Below are 13,421 nucleotides of genomic sequence, written 5' to 3'. Positions count from 1 at the left end.
AGCTGACCAAATTGGTATATGATAGAGATTTGCCACAAGATCCGAAACTGTAAATGGGGCAAATGCTTCTGACTGCGTATTTGCTATATTATTATATGAAGATTTTTTGTCAAATTTGAACTGAGGGTTTTCTCTTTTTCATCATCTAATCTATTGAGAAGATTAAGCAGAGCAGAGCTCACAGAGGTAGTCTTAGAAATTGATGAAAAAGGATAAAAAGCAACAAGACAACACATGATCACTTCGATAAAACAAACTGTTTCTCATGATTGCATGAATCAAAAGAGGATAACAGAGGAATAGGAGAATAGAAGAGTAAAAAACGTTGGTGAAGAGAAGTTATTCCTATAAAAAATTAATTTACATTTATGTACATGAATATAAAAAATGCGGGTGCCAATGTGTACATTTTTGCTGAACTGCTTCACCAATTATATAAAATTAAATAAATTAAATAATACGTAAAATAGGCTACAAACGTGTATTCATTGTCTTCAAAAGAGATTCACCTCCAATAGTATACTGGCGATCCCTCCCCAACATACAATGGATCTTATGTCCTCTTAGACATGTACAATACTAAGATAGACCATGAACCCAATATGACTTTTCTAATTGCTCGAACGAGATCAAACTTGGGTCTTTTCCTCCTTTTCTATCAATAACGGAAAGACACCAAAGAAGACCTCAACAACACCTTTTCTTTAGGAGCACAATGATTTCCTTCTCTTTTTTTCACTCTTGTATTGTGCATAAGTCCACAACTCTAATTCTCCTCCTCTCTTCTCTCCCAAACTTGATCTCTTCTCTCCCTTCTACTTTTTGCCATCCTCTCTCCTCTCCTCCTCTTCTCCATTTCTCTTCTCATTCTTCCTTCTCTATTTTATTACCTTAAATTTGAAGACCTTAAAAACTATGGAATGCTGAAAATCAACATGGTATTAAATTTCAGGATTCCATGATCAAGTTTCGGTCTAAGTGTAATTTCGGTTTGTGCTAGAATGACTTTGGAAAATTAACTATTTCTTCCCAAATTTTCTTTGTTCTTCCTCTATCTTAATGTTAGATGTATGCCAAACATCTTTCTTTCAAAAAATTATGTTTCTTTCTTGAAGTTTATAGGAAAAATTCAGAGTTCTCTTATTCCATGCAAGCAGAGTTATCGGTTTATGAGAAGACTGTTATTTGTGCGGTTTAAAGAATATCACTGCATTGCTTCATACAACATTTTTTTATTTTTTTATAAACATATGGCTAGTTGATGATATTATGCTTGGAAAACCGGTGGTTTAATCTATTATTGCTGGATAAAGTTTATTTTTCATATACCAGTGTTGAATCGCAGTAAATATCGCTAGCCTCCTATCTTGTTCTTCATTGAAAGCAAAGGGTTTTTTGAGATCCAGAAATCTGCACGAATTCCGATAGCTTGAGCTTCCTTTTCTGAAGCCTTTTTGAACTTGACATCTTAGTGTGGGATCTCCTCTCTTTTGAAACAATTTTTTATTCAATGGTGCTACTAATTAAATCAAAATATGTCATTAGAAAGTTTTTGTTTTTATTCAACAAAATCTAGAAAGTATCCCGGATAAAATATTTTGAGACTTCTTTTTTCAAAAAATTTCCTATGACAAACTGATATCCTACTTCTAAGATATACACTTACCAAAACAAGACTTACCTTTCTTTACTGCTGCTCAATATGAGGAAACTATTTGCTACTCTTCTTGCCTTAAGCTTGAGTTCAGAACTTGCTGTAATTATTCCTTTTAGACGTCCATCAGAGCAGCAGTAACGTGGAGCATCAACTTTCCATTATTTACTCCTATTAGACATCCTTCACAGTGGCAGAACATCATAATCTTATAAGTTGTAGATTGTTCAGTTTCAAAAATTGTTCTAGTTCTGTAATTATATCTCAGAAACGCCCAACACAACAACATCAACGTGGAGCTTATTCAGAAACAAGAAACATATTATATTCTATCATTGGATACTAATCAATTGAATTAATGTGGCTAGCTCTTGATATGGTGTCTGGTCAAGCTCTCCCTTAACAATGTAGCAGATTTTTGAGTTCCAAAATCTAGAACTTTACCTGGATGTGGAGTTCCAACTGGTGACAATTCAGGAAAAATGTTGATGTTTTATTTTCTTATCTTCCATAATTGCATTTTTGAAATAGGCAAGTTTCCAAGATAGAAAGTTACCTTGCCTCTCACCTTTATTTTCAACAACCTTCCTTTTGCATGTTGCTCAGATTAAAAGGTGTTTCCTACATTGACTAGGAGATCTGAACTTGAAAAGAAAGTTTCCAAGTTTTGACGAGTTTGAAGGAGAACTCTAAACTTGTATTGCCTTGCCTTCCCTTGCATACTGGCTTTCACATTTTTTTAGTAACCTTCCTATTGATTTCAGGACTCCATGGATTACGTCGTGGAGAAAAGGAGAGAAGGCATGTTGGAGAGAAAACAGGAGGAATAATGAGGTTATGGACTTGGGTCCTAACCCTCCCCCTGAAACACTATTTATAGATGGATAGAACTACAATATTACAGTTATGCCTTTCAACTTAGAAGAGTGAAAAAGAGACAAGAAACTTAAACTAGAAACTTAAACTAATTACATCAATGCCATCTTTATGAGATGACTTCTTATTACCATCACTTGGACATGTGGGCCTTCCTTGGTCATGTGGTCTTCTTCCACCTTTGTTGGACGTATGGGCTTGAACCCATCTTCCAACACTCCCCCTCAAGCTAGGGGTAAGAGAACATCATAAACGTTCAACTTGTTGCAAATGGTGGGTAGGATCTTCCCATATAAAATGACAGTCCATCATATCTTCTAACACTCCCCCTCAAGTTGGTGATCTATTTGTTCTTGACCATGAAATCCAAATGGCATACAATAAGAGTGAGAGAAGAAAAGTCACTTCTAGCCGTGTGACAAAGCTCCATACTCCAATCAAAATGGTCATAGTTTGATAGAGGAGTCATCAAACTTCTTCACATAACAACAATGATCTGCCTAGCACCTCAAGAAAGCATTACTACTCATAAAGGTGTCAAACTTCTTATACCACTATCTTGGAGCTTGTTTAAGACCATACAAGCTCTTTTGAAGTTGGTACACTATTTTCTCATTTTCTTGTGCTTTGAAACCTTGTGGCTGTATCATGTAAATTTCTTCCTCCAAATCACCATGAAGAAAGGTTGTCTTTACATCCAACTTCTCTAAGTGCAAATCTTTATTTGCCACTAGTTTAAGCATTTTCTTATAGTAGTCAATTTCACTACTGGAGAGAAAATCTCAGTGTAGTCAATACCTTATTTTTGTTGAAAGCCCTTTACCACCAATCTTACCTTGTACTGCTTGCTACCATCATGTTCATCTTTTATTCGGTACACCTATTTATTCTGCAAGACCTTCTTCTCTTTTGGTAACTCTACCAATTGTCATGTCTGATTGGATAATAGTGAATCCATCTCATCCATCATGGCCTACTCCCACTTGCTTGATTCATCAACTTGCACGACTTCTTCATAACTCTCTGCTTCACATTATTAGTCAAAAGAATATAATTCAGTGCATGGGAGTACCTCTATGGTGGTCTACTAGTTCTAGCAAATCTCCTGAATTCGGTCACAAGAATGTTCTGATTTAATTTTGGGGGTATGTTTTCCTGATCTTCCTGACCAATATTCTCTATCTCAATAACTGAAAGATCTCTCAACTGAATCACTTCAAAATTCTTACCTTCATTGTTTGTGCTCTCAGAATCTGTACTCAACTTATCTTTATACAAGACACCTTCATTGAAAATCGCTTCCTTGCTCCTGATAAACTTTCGACTTTGGTTATCCTAGAAGAGATAACCAAACTCGGTACCACCATAGCCAATCTATAAACATATTTTAGATTTAACATCAAGTTTACTTTTAGTAACATAATCAATATGAATATATGAAACACAACCAAACACTTTCAAGAAAGAAAGGTTTGCCTCTTTGTCACTCCAAACCTCTTCTGGTATTTTGCTATCCAATGGTGTTGAAGGACCTCTGTTGATCAAATAGGCAGTGGTGCTAATAGCCTCAGACCAGAACATCTTTGGTAATCCTGCATGTAATCTCATGCTCCTAGCTAGCTCATTCAATGTTTTGTTCATCCTCTCTGCCATATCATTCTTTTGAGGTTTTCTAGGTTAAAAACTTGATGCAGAATTTAATTACATCGGCTTTTATACCTCGCAAGAGTACGAATCGTTCATGTAATCTAGAGGGAAGCGAGGGTCATATCCACAGGGAGGACTGAATTTTGTGTATTCTTCAATCAACTAGCCTAACCAAATATGATGAATTAATCTAAACTAAATACTAATTATATCCTAAATTATCAAGCCATCATCTGGTTAACTACTTCCACAACAGGAAACGTCAACTCTGAATTTTACCGTGATACGTGCCTCTCTCGAGCGCCACGTAACCACGAATCCAGATTCTCAATCCTGGCGTCTAGCCCCTCTCAGGCTCCTAGAGTTAATGACAGTGATCGGATTACAATAGAATGCAGATAATCAATTTCCTATTGTGATGATACTAAAATTATCAACTCTGGATTTTACTGTGATTCGTGCCTCTCTCGAGCGCCACGTAACCACGGATCCGATTTCTCAATCCTTGCGTCTAGCCCCTCTCGGGCGCATAGAGTGAAAGACAGAAATCAGATTAAAATACCAAAATCCAACCTAAATTATAATCCTACCCTAACTATTTAATTTAATCAAATATCGGGAAAACAAATATTCAATAAACATTAATTATCAAATCACATTTAATAAACATTCAAAACCTAAGTTCAAACTATGGAAAAAATTAAATTCAAAAATGACGGATTACTCCCCTTCTCCTTCCTCTCGCTCGGGCAGCAGACTCGTTCTCACGGGTGCTGCAATTTCCCGAAATTGATGGCTTCGGGTAGCAAGAGTGAGTGGCCGGAGGTAGAGACGACGCCGGCGAAGAAGGATAGAAGCCGACGGACGGAAGTGACGACTGGCGGACGATGGAATGAAGCCGAAATCCTCTGACCGGCTCTCTCGAGTCTCGGTCTGAGTTAAATAGCTTCGAAAATGGTCGAAAATGGGTAATCGACGCCGGAGGATGGTCGGAATGTGGAATCGGCACCGGATGAGCCCTCTTGGGTCACCTCTCGGCCTGGCGAGCAGAGAATGGCAACGTCGAACTCGCCGCGACAGAGACTCTCTCGAGCTCTCCTCGGGTCTGTTCTTGGTTGCCAAATGGTGGTGGACGACGGTGACGAACGACGCTCGGAGGGAGCCCTCTAGGGTCTTCCCTCCGAACGGTCGACGGTGCTCTGTTTCAATCGACACTCCCTTTTCTCGGGTCTCCCCTGTTTCCGTCGACGGGCTATCGTTTTAATACGATTTTCCCTAAAAAATCACCTCCCTTTCACTAAGGGTATTTTGGTAAATATTTCCTTCTCCACCAAAATTCTCCTAAAATTCCATAATTAAATCCATAAAAATTATTTCAAGAAGAAATAAACCCTAAAAGGAATGAAATATCATTCAGGAGAGAAAAATATGCAATATAAGCAATGATTAATGTCAAATTCAATAAATGCACATTTCAAGTGAAAATCGATAAATAACCACCTATAATACAATTATAAGGGTTATTCAATTATAATTAACCTAGTTCTCATGTCAGAATCTGGCATCTATCAATGGTCTTCTTCATCTTGATTCTATTATCAACACAGTATCGATTGAAATCATTATCTACGTATTCTTCCCAATTATTTGACTACAAACACTTCACCTTCAAATTAGTATATGTATCAAAGACATCATATTTATTTTTCAGGAAATAAACCCATACCTTTCTGATTACATCATCAATAAATGTCACAAAGTAGTTAGAACCACCAAAGGAGGTAACAGTTGAATGCCCCCACACATCTGTGTGAACCAACTCCAACTTTGTTGTCTTTTGATCCTTTCCAGCCTTAGAAAAGCTACCCCTTTTCTGCTTGCCAAAGATACAACCTTCATACACACAAATTGTTATTTACAATTTTCAACCCTGGTAGCTTCCATTTGAACTGAAGCACTTTCATTCCCTTCTCACTTATGTGACCGAGCCTATAATGCCACAAATTAGAATTAGTAATATCATCAACAACTACAATTGTGTCTTTGCAACTGGAAGTGATGTACATAGTTCCAGTTTTAACTCATCGAGTAACAACCATGGCTCCCTTAGTGACATTCCAGGTTGTACCATTAAAAGTCACATTATGACCTTCATCAGCAAGCTGCCCTACTGAGGTCAGATTACGCATCAGTTTTGGTACACGTCTCACCTTGTGAATTTTCCACACTAACCCATATGACATCTTCAAATTGACATTACCAATACCGACAATATCAAAATATTCTCCGTCAACAAGATTCACCTTCCCGTGATCTCCAACAACGTAATTCTCCATGATCTCATGGTGTGCAGTGGTGTGAAAAGAAGCCCCTGAATCTAACACCTAAGAATCAATAGGGCTTTCAACTGACAAGAGTATATCATCTTGTACCTCTTCAGTCAACGCATTTGCAGTATTACTTTTTCTTTTCATCCTTCTTCATTGCTCTGTAGTTCTTCTTTATGTGACCAGACTTACCACAATTCCAGTACTCTACATTCCTTCCGAATTTGGACTTACTTCTTCCATTCCTTGATTTCCCTCTACCATTGCCCTTGTTGGAATTCCTCTTGAAGTTCTTACCCCTAATATCGACATTTAGAGTAAAATTAGATGTCAACAATTCTTTAGAGTCCTTTCTACGAACTTCCTTCGCAAGAATAGTATCCCGAATATCATTAAAAATTAACTTCCCGTTGCCTACAAAGTTGTAGATCGTAACCCTCATAGGTTTCCAACAATTTGGCAGAGACACGAAAAGAATTAAAGCATGAACGTCATCATCAAATTTAATCTGAATGGAGGTCAATTGATTGACAATCGTGCTAAACACATTCAAAATACGTTGACAGTAATGTATTTTCTGTCATCTTTAAATTGAAGAGTTTTTTCATGAGATGTACCTTATTATTTGTAGAAGGTTTCTCATATATGTCAAACAAAATCTTCATCATCCCCATAGTGGTTTTCTCCAATGCCATGTTGTGAGCGATGTTCTTCGGCAGTGTTAAAGTGACTACTCCCAACACTTATTTATCGAGGAGATTTCACTCATCATCTTTCATACTTTTTGGTTTCATAAATAGAAAGAGGTGAGTACAACTTTTTACTTTATAGATAATCTTCGATCTGCATCGTCCAGAACGCAAAATCCATACCATCAAACTTGTTGATTCCTAGTGTCGATCCTTCTTTGCCAGCCATTGCTCTCAAGCACGAACCAAAGCTTTGATATCACTTAGAAATTAGATGCCCTATTCCAAACTAACGAGAGTAATAATAACAATCGTAGAAGAAAGGAAAGACAAGCTAAAAAAAGACAAGATTTATACAGGTTCACCTCAAGGTGAGACTATGTCCTATCTTCCGTAACTGCAGTAATCCTCTATGAAGATGAAATAGTTTACCAGAGAAATCACACACACTTACAGGAGGTTTTTTCTAACCTCTCTCAGACACAACTGGTGATGCTTTGATGATAATAATTTGGGTGATAAAACCCTAACAACGACGCCCCTTAAAAATATGGAGAAAATTAGGGTAACTGGATTACAAATGTGAAATCTCCAAACTACCCTTAATAAAATAATAATCAATATATCGTGGATCAAATCAATAAAGAGCATTGATTAGTCTCCACAACTTAACAAGGTTGAATCCTATCTGAGTCAAGTCCAATCTGACTTGGTTGAGTCAGATCCGGTCCTGTCCAAGTTAGGTCTGAATCAAGTCCGATCCGATCAGGATCCGATTTGGTCTAGGTCGCTGGGGTTCAAAATTAAATCCCGCACCCTTACTTTGGGCGGGTTTAATTTCAAACCCTCATTGTCCCCGTGACGCTGCCCCGCGCGGGGCGAGATATCCTTATGATTCTCCTTCGTTTCACAGTTCATCGTCCCTGTGAGTGTTGTCGGCAGTGGAAAGCTTGGAATCGATAGGAAAGTAAATGGAGGCGTTAATGGCACCACTGGCGGGAATGAACGGGACTGAATTTTTCCACCATGAAAATGGATTTCCTCCCAGCGTCATTGCCGAAAGAGCAAGAGATCTTGATCAGATCTTTGGGTTATTAACCCGCTTTGATACCATATAAGTTTTTTCTTCTCATTTCATTTTCTCATCTGTCGATTTACATCGGTATATATACACTAAATTACAGTTATTTATTATAGTTGCATGGATACCTCTGAGGACTTCTTTTGTTTTTACAAATCTGGAAGACCGCTCCAGAGGAAGAAGTCCTCTGGAAGATCTCACACTAACAGATTGAATTTCTCTCCTATTGAGTGTTGGACAGATGCACCCCCCTCCTATCTCTTCTCTTTTCTTCTTCTTCTTCTTTTTTTTTCTCTAATTTTCTCCTACAATTTTATATTCTTACATACATAACATTACATAAAGCCCTCAAACATGTACACTACTTTCTTTTTGAAAGAATGAAAAGCCACAGGCCTTTACTGATTTAGAAGCTCCTGAAGCTAATATAGCTAGTGTTGTTCAATTGTGCAGTTCTTCTGATCAAAAGTGAGATTTCAAAATTATCAACTATCGTAGGTTCTGATTATTTGTTCTTTGTATCAGATTTTTGTCTAGAAAGGTAAAAAATATTATTTCCTTTCCTACGTAGATTGTAATGGATCAACATCAACTATCCAGTGCCATTCCAGTGACTTGGTTTACCCTCCAATTGGTTTATGCCCAAAATGATGATGAAATACTCGAATTCGAATACGAATCAGGAGGCACAGAAAGAAGAGACTCGGAGAAAGGCGCTCTGTATCCCCCCCTTTCGTTTTGGAGGAAGGGGAGGTTCCCCACCCTTCCCGTTGTTGTGTGCAGCTACGCATAGCGGCAGGGAGAGACGGGGCTCCTTCTCCACCTGTCGATAATTGCTGTCAGTAGAAAGAGGGGCCTGGCCCTCCCCTCTGCAATGTGGAACCTCTGCATGGAGGTGCATAGGGCAGGGCTCCCTCCCCCGATCTCTATGAGGTTCTTTTCACATCTGTGCCACACAGTTTTTATTATACTGAACAGTAGACTCCATTTTATAATTTTCTTTCTCTATTTTTTTCTGTGGATAGTAACATCAGGTGTTGTTTGTGAAGATTATCAGCTCTGTGAGGAAGATTATCATCCTGCAGATTTTAATTTCAGGTTAGTAAACATATTTCAAATGGCTCTTAGCAAGGTCTAATATGATATCTTATTCCCTTCACCTGTATACAGAAGATAGTTGAGCAAGAACAGAGTAAGTTCATGCTTCTTTAACTACATCAACGTCATTACTGTTTGCATACTAGCATCCTTGACCTTTTGCCTTTGTGAGAAGAGATGGCAATGCTCGTATTTACAGCTGAGCCATCTGTTCCACATTGATTGGGTAGCAGTCGTTGGGGGAGCCTCTGAAAGCTCTTTGAGCAACGATTTCATTGGCGGCTTGTGTGAGATGGAAGGCATCCCAGAAGAGGTACTCGTTTCTGTTCGGACAAGGGACTGAAAGGGGAAGACAAGTTATCTGCCCTTGGTTCCTTCCTATCCCGCAACATCCCCGATCAATGGTGGTGAAGCCTGCAAAATCACCATCAAATATGAGTAACTTAGGTCGAAAATTTGAGCTAATTTGGCTTCAGAGACGATTAGTTGTTTATAAGAGACTGTAGACTCTTCTCTAAGCCCAAAAGAAGATAGATTCTACGCTCAAAAACTGAAAATCGATGGAAATGGTGACTCACGGTAGGTCGCAGGGTTGTTAAGCATGTCTCCAAGGATTCCATATGTGTTGCCGTAGACGAAGATTGCGCCGGGAAATTTGTCGTTAAGCTGCTGAACCATCGATCGGAGACCCACGTTGAAGGGCCCTACGATCTGGTTTACCAAGTCCAGGCAGCGCCCCGGAGGGGCCATTGCCCTTTGGTTTGGGATGCAACCAAGTGGTCCAACTCCCGCCAGCAGGAATTTCCTCAGGCCAAGACTGTGCAGTGCCTGCAACAGATCCCTCAGTTATAATCATCGTTTTGCTTCAACTGGAGTATCAGCTGAAGCTTCAATTCAGGTAGAATGAGAAAGTAAATTACCACCAACTGCCTTGCGTAGTGATTCAGAAGAAGATCTGCAAATTGTTGAGGTGTGTAGTTGTAGCTCGATTTGTAGAGTGGAGGCATGAGATAGTTGTTGAGGTAGTCATTGCTTCCAAACACCATCACTGCAATGGACTTGGCAAGGTAAAGATTCAAGTTCCCTGTGCCCAACATGCTTCTCAGATCGTTCAAGTTGGTCTCAAAGTTTATCAATTGCTGGCTGAGGCTGAATCGATCCCCCTGCCATTATCATCGTTGTCGTTCTTTTATCTATTAGGCACCTGGATGGCTTATCTCTGTCTTAACTTCTATTGTTAGGAATTAGACGCCCTAATTCAAAACTAAAGAGAACAATAATAATCACAGAAAAAAAAAACACAAGATTTATATAGGTTCGCCTCAAGGTAAGACTCGTTCCGTCTTCCGTCACTGCAGTAATTCACTCTGAAGATGAAATAATTTACAAGAGAAATCGCACACACTCGTGTTTTTCTCTAACCTCTGATGATCCTCCTCCAGGTAATAAATCCTAATAGAGGCGCCCCTAAATACAAAGAGAAAACTACCCCAACCGATTTGTGTGTGGACTTAGCTTTAAGACGTTAATTAGGTTCAACAACTTAACATCTATTACCAAATGAAACTAGTTTTTGGTTTCAATTACCGTTTATATCTACAAAATTTAAATAGATGGAGAAGAAAAATGACATTACGTAGTTTCCGCCTGTTTCATCGAGTATTCCTGCAGCAGCAGATGCGTAATTAACCCCACTGAGTAATCTTCCTCCACGAGTATTAGGATCTGCAAATGCTGGAACGTAAGGAAGACCCAACATCTCACCTGCATAATTCAGACGAATGAAACCGTAAACGACCAGTGCTGAATCTATTTTTGTGAATCCTCTCAATGAACAGCCTCGAGATTTTATTCATTCCTAGGAATTTTTTTCAGTAATGAACAGCCTTTATCCATTTCTTTAGTAATGGCATGAGCGTTCAATACTCTAAAATGGACAGTAGAACAGAAACTTAAACGACGACATGGTAGAAAATAGCTGATACTGTAAATGGAGATGATACATCTGTATCAAAACTAAAACTTGCTTACCCAGGAAATCTACAATCGTTCTTCCATTGCAAAATCTCCCTGTAGGCCCCTGGAAGAAATCAATCCCATAAGGCCGGTAGTTTGCCTTTGCAAGGGAGCTTAAGAAGTTATTGTTTCCATCGTCAACTAAAGAATCTCCGAACACCCACAACGCAGGAACTTGAGCCGCAACAGCGAGCTGGGTCGAGTACTGTAAGAGCATAAGAATGGCGACCATCTGGAGGATTACGGAATTTAGTTTCTCCATTTCTTTTCTCTCTTCTCTTTGTTCGCCTAGAATCAAAGATGATCTGTGAATTAAATGTTCGAAGTTGCCTTATGGATTTAAAGCTGGTCGGATTGAAAGAACCATGACACTCGTGAAACGGATGGCATTGGAGAAGATCCACGAAATACAGCTTTTCAAGACCCTTTTCCCCTTGATTCCATGCAGGTTTTGTGTGTTTTCTGTTACTGCATATTTTGCCCTTTTTTGTATCTTTTTCATTGATCTGACCCTGTTTGTCATTAGCCAATTTCTATATAATGGAAGATGACAAACTGTTCGGTTTGTTGTTTTCTTGTTTGAAATATTCGTCATCGTCTGAAGAAATGAAACAAAGGTGTTCCCTCGTAAGAATTGAATTGAATTTGACAAAGTGTAGTCACTCCTGTCCGACCCACCCTCGTAAGTCCCTTTTGGCTGTTCTCACCAATTAACAAACAACTTGAAAAGAAATGTTCACTATATATTGTTAGAATGAGCTCTCAAACAGAAGAAGGAAAGGATTTGTTTATGGAAGCATGAGTTGTCAAAGAGAAGATTTTACGGATCAATTATGATATGTTATCTTCTGTCATGGATTGTCTATGATATTAAGAAGTACTGTCTGTAATTTATGAAATTCTCTCCTTGTAAATCCAAGAGAAGATCATTCAGAAATAAAGGATTCTCTGTTTTGATCATTCAGAGCAGGTGTTGGACATCGCCGTCCTTCTTCCTCTTTCATACACAGAAGATAGATCCAGGTCCTCTTTCATCTGCTTTGACTGAGATAGATAGATAGATCTTCTTTCCCATCTGCACCCCCAACATAACCTAGTTCATTTCTCTCTGGCATCACCGCCCACATTTCTACAACACATGCTCTTCTTTCATCCTCCTCTTTTTGAGTCGCTCGACGATGATGAAGGTTGAGAATGATTAAAAATTCACCACACTAATGGGGTGCCATGCTTGCATTAATTTATAGGAGTGATATCCCAATTATAGGGATTTACAATTGATTACAAAATATTTGATTTGTACAAACAAGGAATGATTGAGCTTAATTAGCTCCTGTAATGGAAGGCCCTAAACAGGGCAATGATCCTTAATTGATTGAGAATCAATTCTATGATCCTTAATTGATTGAGGATCAATATCTTAAGGTACGATTATTTTGTAGAGCTTGAACCTCTTCATCCATAGCGGCAAGCCAGGCCGGATTCTTGGCAGCCGATTTGAACCTTTTAGGCTCAGTGGAAGTTAAGAGAGCATGAAGAAGACCAAAAGAGCCAGAATACGCAAGAAAAGTCGAGTGACAGGGTTAGAAAATACCAACCTTGGCACGTGTGAGCATAGGATGAGAACCCATTGGAATAGCAGCAATAGGAGCAGTGAGTGGCAGAGCAGTGGATCTAGTGGAATCTGCAGGCGGCTGAGGTGGTCTTGTAAGAGAATGAGGGGCCTACAAAGACTCATCCACGGGATCAGTACAAATAACACACGAACGAGAGCCAGGTGGAGTAATATGTAGGGAATGAGGCGTTGAAAGAGACAAGGGCATGTCAGGAGAAGAAGAACTAGGTTCCAGAAAATTGGAAAATTGGAGAGAGGATAGGGGTTGAGCTTGAGAAGAAGCTAAGTATGGGAAAGGAGTTTTATCAAACTGAGCATGTCTAGTGATATATATCCGAGAGGTGATGGGATCAAGACAACGAAAACCTATGTACGAGGAGTTATATCCCAGAAAGAGGCAAGGAAGACTTCACGGAGA

At 39.0% G+C, this 13,421-nt stretch overlaps 1 protein-coding gene across 1 annotated transcript; it reads right to left on the bottom strand.

Annotated features, from left to right (window-relative positions):
• Nucleotides 1-9,565: 9,565 nt before the first annotated feature.
• On the bottom strand, nt 9,566-11,620 carry LOC137950585 (GDSL esterase/lipase At1g71250). The gene is made up of 5 exons (XM_068797142.1): nt 11,404-11,620; nt 11,009-11,136; nt 10,293-10,535; nt 9,951-10,200; nt 9,566-9,786 (listed from the first exon to the last, which is right to left on the bottom strand). Exons 1-5 carry the CDS (start codon nt 11,618-11,620, stop codon nt 9,566-9,568), a joined length of 1,059 nt encoding a protein of 352 aa, XP_068653243.1.
• Nucleotides 11,621-13,421: the final 1,801 nt, after the last annotated feature.

Source organism: Aristolochia californica, unplaced genomic scaffold (assembly GCF_029961685.1).
Source record: "Aristolochia californica isolate CCGP_79_NKW_82.1479 unplaced genomic scaffold, dmAriCali1.0.hap1 SCAF_14, whole genome shotgun sequence".
In the NCBI taxonomy this organism is placed as follows: Eukaryota; Viridiplantae; Streptophyta; class Magnoliopsida; order Piperales; family Aristolochiaceae; genus Aristolochia; species Aristolochia californica.
Note: the sequence above shows the minus strand (reverse complement) of the source record. Positions and strands in the feature narration are given on the sequence as shown.